Below are 15,125 nucleotides of genomic sequence, written 5' to 3'. Positions count from 1 at the left end.
ATATAATTAAAACTCAAAATTCACTGCCATCGAGTTGATTCCAACTCATAGCAACCCTCTTTCGGTTTCCAAGGCTGTGAATCTTTACAGAAGTAGATCATCCCATCTTCCTTCTATGGAGCAGCTGGTGGATTTGAACTGCTGACTTTCTGGTTAACAGACAAATGCTTTATCCACTATGCCACCAGAGCTCCTTAGTATATCCATTTGATTAATGCTTTAGTTGGATTACTTTGATACATACAGTAAAACTTTTCACTAGTTCAAATATATATATAAACTTTTAACCAGTTTAATAGCTATTTATTATACATTATATAAATATATATTAATATAATATAGTAAATATACTTTATACAAATATATTAATATCATATGTTATATACATATACTATATGATATTAATATATATTTATATAACAACAAATGTCTAACTGGTTAAAAGTTTTGTGTGTATATATATATATATATATATATATGTATTTTTTTTCTTTGAACTAGTTAAAAGTTTTACTGTACATATCAAAGTAATCTAACTGAAGCATTAATCAAATAGTCTTAGTTATATGTAGTTCAAATTTCTGAGCTTCAACATAATTACCATTTCTTTTGAAAGAAACAGTCCATCACCTCACCATAATTTCTCAAATTGTTGAAACCATTCATCAGTTGTTGCTGCATTTAAATTCTGGTTTCAGTGGCTTCCAATGAATGAATATAAGAATTTTTTTTTGAGGCTATTAGTTTTTATCCTGTACATTTCCTGTGTAATCATAGATTGAAGTTTCCCAATGACACATGATTGCCTTGTTACGTCACAGTTACACAAAATGAAGTGCCTCCATAGGTTGTAATAGTCCACAAAGCTTTTTAGCGGCAATTTGTACATTGCCAACATCTAAAAAATTGTAGCTCAAAAAAGTAGAGAAAGTGATTTAAAGTATGGAATCAAGAGACTGACAAAATCTAATATATTTAGTCTATTAAATCATGGACTGAAATCAATACTACATTAGAGGATGAACAATAAAAATGAAAAGCATAAGTTTAACGTTAGGGTAATGGTCAGTCTTTCTAAAACTATGTATAAAAGTTTTGAAATTCTGCAAGAAAAGATAACACAGAACTAGATCAGCACAATCCAAGGTTAAATTAAATGAACTTTAGGAGCTCTGGTGGCCTAGTGCCTGAGGCATTTGACTGCTAACCAGAAGGCTGGCGTTTCAAACCCACCAGCTACTCCTCAAAAGGAAGGTTGGGCAATCTACTTCTGTAGTGATACTGCCTCAGAAACCCAAAGAGGGATCTCAATGAGTCAGATCCAATTCTGGGGCAGTGTGTTGCATTGTGTTGAGTGCGTTTAGAGTTTGGGGATTAAAATGGAGAACTATCGTCAATGTAAGGAGCCATGGTGGCACGACAGTTAAGTGCTTGGCTGAATGGTTGTGGCTCGAACACATTCAGCGGGCATGTGAGAAAAAGACCAGGTGACCTGATACTGTAAAGGTCACACAGCCTAGGAAACCCTGTGGGGGCAGTTCTGCTCTGCCACATGAGGTTGGCATGAGGCAGAACCGACTCAGCAGCACCTAACAAAAATGACACAGCCCATGTCCATGTATTTTATTACCCAAGCCCTCTATTTTTTGTCTTCACACTACATCTACCCCTATAGATCTGAAAAGATTGTTTTTAAGGAAGTCTTGGGTAGACATTCTTGTTGTTAGGGCCCGTTGAGTTGCTTCCAATTAATAGTGAGCCCATGTACAACAGAACAAAACACTGCCTGGTCCTGCACCATCCTCACAATCCTTACCATGCCTGAGCCCATCATCATAGCCACTGGGTCAATCTGGACATGATTTGGGATGTTGAGACTGAAAAACAGTTAAAATGGAAATGAGTTTGCCCTAGGCCTATGATTAAGGAGCTTGGTAGTATAGTGGTTAAGTGCTGTGCTGCTAACTGAAAGGCTGATGGTGCAAACCTACTAGCTGCTCCTTGGGAGAAAGATGTGACAGTCTGCTTCCATAAAGATTACAGCATTGGAAACCCGGTAGGGCAGTTCTACTCTGTCCTGTAGGGTCGCTATGAGTCAGAATCAACTTGATGGTAATGGGTTTAGTTTTTTGGTTTTAGGCCTGTGATTTGAAACTCTTCCAGGACAAAAAAGCTCACTTAAAAAAAAAAAAAAAATAGAGCAGAAACTGCTGCTGAGAATAAGTACAACATTATAAAAATTAAATTTCATAGATAAATTAACATTTATTTCTAAAACAAAACAAAACAAAAAAGACTTTTTTCTTTTAACATGGTAACACTACAATAGAACCTCTGACTAGATGCAATTTTTTGAAGATATCAAAGGTTTCCCCACATGGCAGAAGTTGTAAGGCAGATGGGGCAGAGGTTCTGGAACTGAATTTTTTAAGATACATATTCTAGGCATCCAATTACACTTAGATTGTCTAAGTCCTCATTTACTCCCTACCAATAATGCCAACCCCAAATTTGTACAAGGAATGGAAAAAAGAGAGAGAGTAAGAGAGGTAAACTGAAGCCTCCAACAAAGCGGTTTTCAAATTTGGCTGCACATGGAATCAAGTGGGGAGCCTTAAAACATGTATTAATACCCAGTTCACACCCCCAGAGATTCTGATTTAATCAGCCTGAGCTGTGGCCTGGACATCAGGATTTTTCAAAGCTCCCTAGGTGATTCTAATTTGCAGCTAGGGTCAAAAACTAGTGCTGCAATATGTTACATACATACTCTTCTTGTTTCACAGATATGTTTATCTTACAACCTTGCAGTGTGGCCTGCATTGTTGAAATTTGTCTGTTAGAAAAGTGAGAAATTGCTCATAAATATCCAAATTCTTGGCTTCTCTTAGCAAAGCAAAAGATGTGGACTCAAATTCCTGCACACAACAGTTAATTGGACCCTATGAAAGCCTGCTTTTCTAGACAGGGCACTCTCTCTCCTGTTTCTTATAGCCCCCACCACTCCCTAAATTCTGACATCTGAATCCCTTCACTTATGAACCTCTGTGGGTCCTATAAGCAATGAACCTGGGACCTCTGTTTTGAAAGACTTACATATATCCAGATTTAAAACTTCCCAGAGAGAAAGCATGTAGTGCAAATAAGACTCAACAACACTAGAAAAGTATCCCTTAATTCAGGAGCTGCTGGAAGGAATTTGGGCATCAAACAGGCAAGAAGGTTTATGGCTCAATACTTTACCACCCATTGTGAGTTATAAATAAACACAAAGCTCTATTCCAGTCTTCAAGAAGCTTATATCCCAGCAGGGAAAAAATATCAAGCATGAAAGAATTCAAGATTAACACAGGATAGTTTATAATTAAATTGATACAGACACTAAATGCCTAAAATTGCCATGAAAAGTTGAATTGGTAAAATCTTGGTCAGTTTTCCATTCCTGGAAAAGGAATGCTTCCTAAAAATGTGAGATTTTATCCTGCACTTTGATGGGCAGATACAATTAAATTAATTAGACTATAAAGGACAATGAATAAATAAGACTGAAGAAGAAATTACGCCTTTGAATTACGGTGCTGATGAAGAATATTGAACATACCATGGACTGCCAAAAGAACAAACAAATATGTCTGGGAAGAAGTACAGCCAGAATGGTCCTGAGAAGTTAGACTTCGTCTCATGTATTTTAGACATATTATCAGGAGGGACCAATCCCTGGAGAAGGACATCATGCGTGGTAAAGTAGAGGGTCAGCAATAAAGAGAAAGCCCCTCAATGAGATGGATTACCACGGTGGCTGCAACAGTAAGCTCAAACATGGCAACGATTCTGAGGCTGACGCGGGACCAGGCAGGGTTTCCTTCTGTTGTACATAGGATGGCTATGAATCAGAATTGACTTAACAGCATCTAACAACAAGAGCAATAACAACCGAAAATAAAGAACACATCATTTGAGGTAATATCCCTGAGGCAAGATATGAATGAAAAATCAGAAGATAGTGATGTGAAGATCCCTGGGTGGCACAGATAGTCTGCACTTCGCTAGAAATCCAAAGGCTGCCTGTTCGAACCCACCCAGTGGTACCGTAAAGATTACAGCCAACCCGACTCCAGAGTTTACAAAGTCTCTCCAAATGAACACATAAACAAATTAATGCATCAATAGAAGGCAGTGGTACAGATTTTACTCAGTGGTAGATGGGTTGGGAGTGCAGAGAATCTAGTGAGAAATTAATAAGAATTGGAAACCAGGCCAGATTATTCATGATTTTGTAACCAGGCCGAGTAATTCATTTAGATAATGTTTAAGGGCTTCAAGGTCTTAGAATTTTTCATTAGTTTTCTTTTCTTTTGTTTGCTTAAGCAAAAAGTGACACTGTGAACAATACAAGAGGGGGAGAAATAACCTTTCTTGAACGACATTTCTGAGACCTTACTCTGCTAGATACTTTAAATACCTGATTTCAGTTATCCTCATTAATACCCTGAAAAGTAGGTAATATTATCCATAGGAGAGATGTGTAAAGGAGCTCAGAGAATAATTAACTGCTCAGGTGGCACAGTTAAGAAATAACAAGACAATTTTTTCTGATTCAAATCTATACTATTCACACAATACAGCAAACTTTCTATCCTCAATCTGAAGAATGGATTTGAAGAGAGCCTAGAACAAGGAAAACTGATTGAAGCTATTACAGGCACCTAAGACAGAGCAGGAAGGCCCAGCTGTTGCCATTCTTCCTTAACAAGCATAATGCACAATTCCCAAGGGAACCAGCCAAACTTCAAATTACTTTCCTGACTTCTGCCTTAGTGGTGGTCCCTACATGCTCAGTGTAGGTACAGGGCCTTGTGTAAAAAGGAGAACCTTCTGCCAATTCAGGACAAATCCTAGTACTGATTGTTACAATGCTCCCGAAGGTCCAAGTGGACCTGAATCAGATTGGAGAGGAATTCAACCCCACCTCACCCTTCAACCCAACCCTTCAAAGGAGAGTTAGCAATAATCAAACCTCCACTCCAGCAGCTCTCTTTAGATCTACTTCCTATTACTCAGCCTGCAACGACTTCCCCTGTTCCACCTCATAAGTAGGCAATAAAATAGAGCACCATTCTGCCTGGTTGGCTGTAAAATTTGGTTAACATGTTTTCACTGCTTGCTATAGACTTCCCTCAAATGCTGTAATCAGCTAGTGAAACCTCATACTTCCTCTGTATGACAAACATACAAACTATGTATGTTTGTCAGTATTTCATCCTCATTGCCGAAACCATCAAGACTTGATCTTCCTTGCAAGCTAACAAGTTACCTTGCGACAGTTTTATCTAAGCTACCAAAAAGGTCTTTCAGATTCACAGCGATAGCGGTAGCCAGAGCATCTACCTTTGCACTGGTTCCCTGAACTTATATTCCACAGGGCTGTGCAAAGTGGGCCGGGTGACTCCTGAACAATCAGTCGGGTTACATTACAGGAGACAAACCCTGAGCTTAGGGAACTTGAATTTTTCATACTGAATAGTATGCTGGCTCTTTGCACAAGATGAAGAAACTACTTTCCAAGCAAACTAGTCATTTGCTCTGGAAGGAGACACTATCTCAATCTTCTAAGGCTCTTTGCTATACAAACACCCATGAAAAGAAAGACCAAAACAAAACCAGCCAGTTACTCTCCTTGCAAAAGATACAGAAATATGAGAGACTCATCGAAAACTATCTCCAAATAGAACCAACAAGAACAGAACAATGTTTGCTCTTGGACTAGATGTGTGGGTGTAAGGGAAAGGGCAAGATCAAGAATGACTCTCAGATTGTTGGCTTGCATAACTAAATGGACAAACAGGGACACTTGGGACAAGGGATCAAGTTTTGCTTACATTATTAATTCTGAAATGTTTACTGCATACCCAAAAGCACATATCATAGTGGCGGTTGAATATATAAGTCTAGAAGCCTGGAAGATATCAGAACAAATGAGAAATATCTGGAAGTTATCAACATAGGAGGTATTTAAAGCCATGGAATTCAATGAAAGAGTGAAGAGAGAATCTACAATGGAGGTATAAAATACTCCAAAGGTGAGACAAAAAAAAAAAAAAAAATGGAAAGAAAGAAAAGATAGCTAAGAGATGGAATAGCCAGTGAGGAAAGATGTACTGAGGAAGCTAAAGAGGAGAAGTGTTTAAGTGTCACATGTTATTGGGAGTTTTAGGAAGATGGAAACAGAGCTGCATGAACTGGTAGTGTGTATAGAGTCAGAACACAAAATTGTAGACAATACGAACTTTTAAAAGTGTAACTTACTGAAAGATCTGGACAACTGAAACTATGAGGCTGATACTTAGGCTTTGTAAAAATAATTAAAATTTTTCAAATTTATAACAGGTATGTTATAATTTAAGGACCTCTGGTAGCATAATGCCTAAGGCATTTGACTGCTAACTAGAAGGCTAGCAATTCAAACCCACCAGCCACTCCTCGGAAGGAAGGTTGGGCAATCTACTTTTATAGTGATACCACCTCAGAAACCCAAGGAGAGGTCGCTATGAGTCAGATCCGACTCCACCACAATGCATTTAGTTTTGGTTTTGGTATGTTATAATTGAAGGAGCCCTGGTGGTGCAGTGATTAAGCACTCAGAAGCTAACTGAAAGGTGAGCACTTTAAAACCACCAGGTACTCCATGGGAGAAAGATGTGGCAGTCTACTTCTATGAAGATTGAAGCCTTGGAAACCTGATGGGGAGGTTCTATTCTGTTCTGTTGAGTTGTTATGAGTCAGAATTGATTCAACAGGAGTGGGTTCTATGTTATAATTTAACAAGGATTTTATAGCATAGAATTAAGTAATAGTCTTTTCTATGATACGTTGACTAAAGGGAACCAGCATCAGAGGAATTCCAACTAAAGGGAACAGAGTTTTTAATTCAGGGCTCTAAGTAGGAGAGCACTGAAGGAATTAAAGGAGACAAGAGCTTTAGAATAGTAGAAATGGATTATGTTTTCAACATTTAAAGTAAAACTAAGAGCTGAACTGTAGCCTAAATATTTTTAAATCAAAAAACAGAACATTTTAAAGTTACATGGATTCTCCAGTTAATTATTCAGTCTTAACTTTTCCTTGATTAATAAAATCTCTTTCCTCAGAGACTTGGGAGCACTATTTGGTAATAGCATTGTTCGGGGAAAAAAGAAAAAGAAATCTAAACTCATTCTAGGATTTTAGGGGGTCTCTGAGTAACCAGTTATGCCAAGAGATTTGGAGGACAGCTACCTGGCCAACTGACTGGAAGAGATCCATATTTGTGCCCATTCCAAAGAAAGGTGATCCCACAGAATGTAGAAATTATAGAACAATATCACTAATATCACATGCAAGTAAGATATTACTGAAGATAATTCAGAAACGTTTGCAGCAGTATATTGACAGAGAACTTCCAGAGGTTCAAGCCGGATTCAGAAGAGGACGTGGAACAAGGGATATCATAGCTGTTGTCAGATGGATCTTGGCTCAAGGCAAAGAATACCAGAAAGAGGTTTACTTGTGTTTTATTGACTATGCAAAGGCATTTGATTGTGTGGATCATGACAAATTATGGATAACATTGAGAAGAATGGGAATCCCTGAGCACTTGATTGTACTCATGAGGAATCTGTACCTTGACCAGGAGGCTGTCATTCGAACAGAACAAGGGGACACTACATGGTTTAAAATCAAGAAGGGAGTGCGTCAGGGTTGTATTCTTTCTCCACACTTATTCAATCTATATGCTGAGCAAATAATCTGAGAAGCTGGACTATATGAAGAAAAACGTGGTATCAGGATTGGAGAAAGAATCATTAACAACCTGAGATATGCAGATGATACAACTTTGCTTGCTGAAAGTGAGGATGACTTAAGGCACCTACTGATGAAGGTTGAAGAATACAGTCTGCAGTATGGATTACATCTCAACATAAAGAAAACAAAAATCCTCACAACTGGACCAATGAGCAGCATCACAATCAATGGAGAGAAGATTGAGGTTGTCAAGGAATTCACATTGCTTGGTTCTACAATCGATGCCAACGGAAGCAACAGTCAGGACATTAGACGACGTGTAGCATTGGGAAAGTCAACTGCGAAGGAACTCTTTCAAGTGCTGAGGAGCAAGGATATCTCCTTGAGGACTAAGGTGCGCCTGACACAAGCCATGATATTTCCAATCACCTTGTATGCATGTGAGAGCTGGACAATGAATAAGGAAGACTGAAGAAGAGTTGATGCTTTTGAGTTGTGGTGCTGGCGAAGAATGCTGAAAGTACCATGGACTGCTAAAAGAACTAACAGATCTGTCCTGGAGGAAGTGCAGCCAGAATGCTCCTTGGAAGCAAGAATGGCCAGACTTCGTCTCACCTATTTTGGTCATGTTGTAAGAAGGGACCATTCCCTGGAGAAGGATGTCATGCTTGGTAGGGTGGAGGGTCGACGAAAGAGGGGGAGGCCTTCAACGAGATGGATTGATACAGTGGCTGCGATGATGGGCTCGAGTATAGCAGGGATTGTGGGGCTGGTGCGGGATCGGGCAGTGTTTCGTTCTGCTGTGCATGGGGTCGCTATGAGTCGGAAATGACTCGACGGCACTTAACAACAACAACAACAACTGAGTAACCATCGTAAATTTTCATAAAACTAAGAAATAATTAATTGCCATTTTTCAGTATCAAAAGTGCTAAAATATGTAACATCTAATTTGGGGTATTCCAGAAAATCTATAGGAACTGAAGCCAGGTGATGAGATCAGAAAAGATGAAGAGTGTGAACAAGAGAATGAGAAGAAGTTCCTAGTATAGTGTCAGGGAAACCAAGGAGAGAGACAGTAGAAATTCCCTGCCAAGAATGGGCTTATAGATAGATACCTAGAGAACACAAAGATTGAACAATGAGTACCAGGTGAATCAAACTTCCAGAGAGATGCCAATGAAATAATGAAAAGAGATGGTGCCCCAGAAGAAATTTGTAGTGCTCCACAAATTCCTTGGGTTTCTGAGGCAGCATCGCTATGGAAGTAGATTGCTCAGTCTTCCTTCCAAGGAGTGGCTAGTGGGTTTGAACCACCAGCCTTCTGGTTAGCAATCAAATGCCTTAGGCACTAGGCCACCAGAGCTCTCAAATGTGAGTAGGTAAACCAGTAAACTGATAGGCAGAACTCCCAGGAAGAAAAAACCAAATTCACTGCCATAGAGTCAACTCCCACTTATAGCAACCCTCATTGGGCTTCTATTGCTATAACACTTTACAGAAGCAGACTGCCTCATTTTTCTTCTACAGAGTGGCTGATAGGTTCGAACCACTTGTCTTTTTAGGTTAGCAGCCAAATGTCTTAACCACTATACCACCAGAGCTCCTTCCCAGAAAGAAGAGGGGGATGGAAAAAATTTAAAAGGCCAAGTTCAATGACTGGAACCATTAGCAATCTTACCATTTCATCATTGAATATTTTGTTTTTCTCTTTAGGATTCTGACTTCAGTGGTTCTGCAGAAATTTTTTTATACAAAAATAAAGAAAAAAATAAACAAAACAAGAAAATCATGTCAAGTCCTGGCAAGCACTCAGGAATGCCCCACACAGATAGCTTTTGCTTAAAAATCATAGGCAATGTTTCCATGAACACCTCAAACTCAGAAGACCCAATGTCCTTACTATCTCAGTTTGGCTGTATTAAGAACAGAGCTGAGGATGATTCAGTTTCTCAGTATTTGGTCTTGTTTCAATACTCTCTTCAGTTTGACACCTTTCTTGAATTTACAGCCCAGCACTTATTAGGCAACCTTTTCTTGTAGGTGCAGACGACAACCATGTGCATCTCTGTCAGCCTGAGTGGCTTCGTGGTTCTGGGCTGTTTGTTTGCACCCAAGGTACACATTATCCTGTTCCAACCCCAGAAAAACGTGGTCACACACAGACTGCACCTCAACAGGTTCAGTGTCAGTGGAACTGGGACAACGTATTCTCAGTGTAAGTATACAATTCATCATTGACTCCTTCATAAACAGCATTGTAGTAGGGACCATATTGGGTGGGGAAGCAATATATACACCCAAGAACAGGCAATGTTCCCATGAGTATTTATTAAAATTAACTTAATGGTCCACCAGGTACTGTGCAAGGTGTTGGGGATACAGTGGTGAGCAGAAGAATCAGTTTCTGTTTCAGAGGTTCATACAGGGAGAAAAATATATTAAGGACACAACTGCAATTAGGATTTTTGACCATGTTGTGGAATCAGCAAACCTAATCTTTTTATTTTTCCTTCATCCAACTTAATATGTGTCATGGTCTCTAATCTTGACTAATCAGTTAAATAGGTAACCTTGAGCAAGTCACTTCACTACTGCCTGTCACAGTTTGTTCATTAGACTAGAAGATTGGACTAGATTTGTGTACTGTAGTGTATGTTCTGTGTCACACGGGTGTTGAAAACATGTCTTGAGGATTTAAAAGGGGAAGATAATTAAATAAAATGGAAAATACTATCTCCTAAATTCCTTTTTGGAAATCCATAGTACTGCTAGCATGTTAAAGGTTTTGAAAACCCCTGCAGAAAAAAAAAAAAATGTTTAACTTAGTTATTCACAGCATTTCTTAAAAGTATTTGATGCCAGTAAAACCAGGTACCACCCCTTGGAATGCATCACAGAAAATGTTGGAATAGTTCTTCCTTCTACTTCAGTGACACAATGTTTTTTCAGCTGAGAACGAGTTGACAGGCTTTGTAAACTTAAGAATTTTAGGACAATGGTGTAGTCCAAAATGCTCTATTGCTGGCCTGCCGATGTCTGAAACACTGTCCTTAGAGAATCATTGATTTCATTCTTTAGAGTCCCATAAAGCACAAATGTACCTAGAGGGGACAACGTTTTAAACTGAGTTCAACTAATCTTTAATATGAAGTAGGAGAAATTAACTGACAGAAGGATGAAGGAAAAGAAGGGGAGTGGAATCAGGAGAGGAGGAAGGGAGCTTGGAAATGACAGAGACAAATGATGATTCCACGATTTTGCCTCAAGTCAATTAGAAAGGAAACTTCAAACTAGCTCAGCATCACACAGTGAGCAATCACATTAGTGCCCCATTCTCCAGCAATGTACAAAAGTAACAGGGCGGCCCTACCCCCAGCAAAGTGAGGGAAGACTGACAGTCTGAGAGTTCGTGCTCAGTGATGCACTGTACACACAGAGAAGCATTTGGCCACGAGAAAAGTTACTGAAAGTAGGAATGCTCTTTCAAATGAAGGGTAAATTCAGAAACCTTGAGATCCTAGACTCAGTACTGTAATGCTGCTCCCATACATAAGCAAACATCCTTTGTATTTGGACAAGAAAGAAGTAATTTCTTCCTTTTGTTCAGCTTTAGAAGTAAAGGGCTTCCCAGGGCTGGTTCCCAAGTGCAGGCAATCAGAAACAGATTCTGGGAATGGAAATGGAACTGTGTAAGTTTGAAGGACACAGCTGGATGTACACATGAGGTGACTCACTAAAATCCTGAAGTATTCACACAGGTCAGAATGCTGTTGGCACTAAGATGGTTTGTATCAGCACAGATTGAGGAAAAAAGAAAGGAATGGAGTGTCCCCAATAGTATTCAGAGCTGTTGTAGACTTCTTGTTGTTGTTATGTGCCATCAAGTTGGACCCAACTCATAGAGACCCCTTCTTGGGTTTCCAAGGCAGTTATCACTACAGAGTTACACACTTAGTCCTGGGGAACATATTTCTCTTGCTCATGGTAATTGTTCATATGTATGTATGTCATTGTCATTAAGATCAGCCAAGAGGCTTCTGCTAACTAATGATGCTTGAGTTTGGGTCCCTAAGGAAATACAGAAATGTGGAAATGGATTCCCTCTGTCAAATCTTATGCAGAGAGTCACTTGCTTAGTTAGTTAATATAAGAACTGCTTACTTAAAATAAAGAATAGAATTATTCTTTATTTAAAAATATTTTCACATTATGAAAAGGAAACTATAGTGTAAAAAGATCAAGGGAACAGTCTTCCAGAGTCCCAGAAAGCGTAAGTTTTTCACAGAGCCACAGCAATGGAAACCAAGCCCGTAACAACCCGACTCTGGGCCTATCATGGCTAGGCCTTCCAAGATATCCAGGGAGCAGGGGTACACCCCTATTGAAGTCTGAATATGACTTTATAAAAGGAAAAAACAAGAAACAAAACTCAAGATTCTTGTCTACACTGCAAGTCCAAAAAAACAGTGTAATATGCCTGTACTATAAATTCAGGGAGTCCCGTAATGCCACTGTATGCTACCTGGCCAGACAAATTAGCAAGTTATTTGCCACCACAGACTGAATTGATGGCTTTCTGATCCACAGGCCTAAGTATATTATCAGCATCAATCCTCATTGGACAATGCAGGAAGATCCTAAAGTATTCTTTCTGCAAGTTAGGCCATCTGCTCCAGGCAGAATACATCCAATGCATCTAATCAGATAGATGCCAATCCATTTTCCCTTTAGAAAGGAAAGTCCACAGTATTATTCCTAAGTACCTCTCTCTCTTTCTCTTTCACTCCCTTCCCTGCTGAGCATTAGAAAATAGTAAGTATAATAGGGAGATTAATATATGCCAATATTTTATTAGAATTTAACATTCTGATTTCAGATGTTTGATCTCTAGGCATAGTAGCACATAAAGCTACTACCAGTTTTTTGAACTTCAAGGTCAATGAGTTTCTGATCCTTCTATAGAAGAGAGAAACTGGAGATGTCTGGCAACTAAGAGGAAGATAGAAAATACAGAATGTGTAGAATTGTATATAAAATTATTGAGTCCTTTCATTTACGATTATCCATTGGACATCTATTCAGTACTTTGGGAGGGAGGGAGGAGGGAAGGAACATTAGAAAGACAGCATGAAATGGTAAAAATCTAGTAAGGATTGTTGTTGAAATTTAGTACTATGTAGTAAAGCACACAGTAAAATTTCTGCTAAGGAAATTAAGCTGTACTGTGGGTTGTAAAAAAGGGATGTGACATATCTTCTCTTCTATTTCCACTACTCTTGTCTCACAATAAATGAACCAATGAATAAAGATGTTTTTGCTTTTATACAAATCTATCCCTACATTTGGGAAAAAAATCCCAGGCTTATAGATTTTATCATACATTGTAATGAATATAATTTCATCTTAAATCTGCTAATAACAATTTGAGACCATTGTTTTTGTTGTTCAGGGCCATCGAGTCCGCTCCAACTTATAGCGACCCTGTGTGCAACAGAATGAAACACGCCTGGTCTGCCAGCCTCACAAGCCTTGCTGTGCTTGAGCCCACTGTTGCAGCCACTGTGTCAATCCATCTTGTTGAGGGTCTCCTCTTTCACTAACCCTCTATTTTACCAAGCATGATATCATTCTCCAGGGAATGGTCTCTTCTGACAACAGGACCAAAATAGATAAGATAAAGTTCAGCCATTCTCACTTCCAAGGAGCATTCTGGCTGCACTTCTTCCAGGACAGATTTGTTCATTCTTCTGACAGCCCATGATATTTTCAGTATTTTTCATCAACACCACAATGCAGTAGTGTCTAAGGCATTTGACTGCTAGCCAAAAGGCTGGTGGTTCAAACCCACCAGCCACTCTTCAGAAGGAAGATTGGGCAATCTACTTCCGTAGTGATACCACCTTGGAAATCCAAGGAGGGGTCGCTCTGAGTCAGGTTTTGCTTGATGGCAGTGAGTTTGGTTTTGGTTTACAATGCAGAGGCATCAACTCTTCTTTGGTTTTCCTTATTCATGTCCAGTTTTCACATGCGTATGAGGTGACTGAAAATACCATGGCCTGGGTTAGGTGCACCTTAGTCTTCAAAGTGTCATCCTTGCTCCTTAATACTTTAAAGAGGTCTTCTGAAGCATATATGCCCAGTGCAATGTTGTTGTAAAGAGCCATTAAGTCAGCTCCAACTCATAGTGACTCTAAGTAAAACAGAAGAAAACACTGCCTGGTCCTGTTCCAGCCTGACAATCCTTGCTATACCTGAAACCCATCATTGCAGCCACTGTGCCAATCCATCTTGTTGAGGGCCTTCCCCTCTTTCGTTGACCCTCCACTTTACCAAGCATGATATCCTTCTTCAGGGAAGTTGTGGTGTTGGTGAAGCATGCTGAAAGCACCACGGACTGACAAAAGAACTAACAAATCTCTCCTGGAAGAAGTGCAGCCGGAATGCTCCTTGGAAGCAAGAATGGCCAGAAGTGCAATATGATGACTGATTTCTTGACTGCTGCTTCCATGGGTGTTGATTGTGGACACAAGTAAAATTATATCCTTGACAACTTTAATTTTTTCCCACTTTATCATGATGTTGCTTATTGGCCCACTTGCGAGGATTTTCATTTTCTTTACATTGAAGTATAATCCATACTGCAGACTGTAGTCTTTAATCTTCATGTAAGTCCTTCAAGTCATCTTTACTTTCAGCAAGTAAGATTGTGTCGTCTGCATATCACAGGTTGTTTATGAGTTTTTCTCCAATCCTAATGCTACATTCTTCTTCATATAGTCCAGCTTCTCAGATCATTTGCTCAGTATACAGATTGAATAAGTATGGTGAAAGGATACAACCCTGATGCACACCATTCCTGGCCTGATTTTAAACCATGCAGTATTCCCTTGCTCCATTCAAATGATGTCTTTTTGGTCTATGTACAGTTTACTCATGAGCACAATAAAGTTTTCTGGATTCCCATTCTTTGCAATGTTATCCATAATTTGTTATGATTTACACAGTCAAATGTCTTTGCACTGTCAAAAAGACATAGGTAAACATTTTTCTAGTATTCCTTATTTTCAGCCAAGATCTATCTGACATCAGCGTGATATCCATCCTCTTCTGAATTCAGCTTGCATTTCTGGAAGTTCCTGTCAATATACCCCTGCAATCATTTTTGAATTATCTTCAGCAAAATTTTACTTGTGTGTGGTATTAATGATATTGTTCAGTAATTTTCACATTCTGCTGGATCACCTTTCTTTGGAATGTGCACAAATATCAATCTCTTTCAGTCATTTGACCAAGTAGCTGTCTTCCAAATTTCTTGGCATAAACAAGGAAGTGCCTCCAGT

The 15,125-nt window shown here is 39.1% G+C and overlaps 1 protein-coding gene across 1 annotated transcript in view; it reads left to right on the top strand.

The window, feature by feature from the left end:
* GRM3 (glutamate metabotropic receptor 3) overlaps nucleotides 1–15,125 on the top strand; it is an 87,882-nt gene that overhangs the window by 67,914 nt on the left and 4,843 nt on the right. Inside the window, exon 4 of the mRNA XM_007956631.2 lies at nucleotides 9,826–10,000. Coding sequence (XP_007954822.1) covers nucleotides 9,826–10,000 — 175 coding nt within the window. The remainder of the gene's footprint in view (nucleotides 1–9,825; nucleotides 10,001–15,125) is intronic.

The sequence above is a fragment of the Orycteropus afer genome, unplaced genomic scaffold (assembly GCF_000298275.1).
Source record: "Orycteropus afer afer isolate SDZICR_OR568_19922 unplaced genomic scaffold, OryAfe1.0 scaffold00644, whole genome shotgun sequence".
In the NCBI taxonomy this organism is placed as follows: Eukaryota; Metazoa; Chordata; class Mammalia; order Tubulidentata; family Orycteropodidae; genus Orycteropus; species Orycteropus afer.
This window is presented reverse-complemented; position numbering and strand designations above follow the sequence as displayed.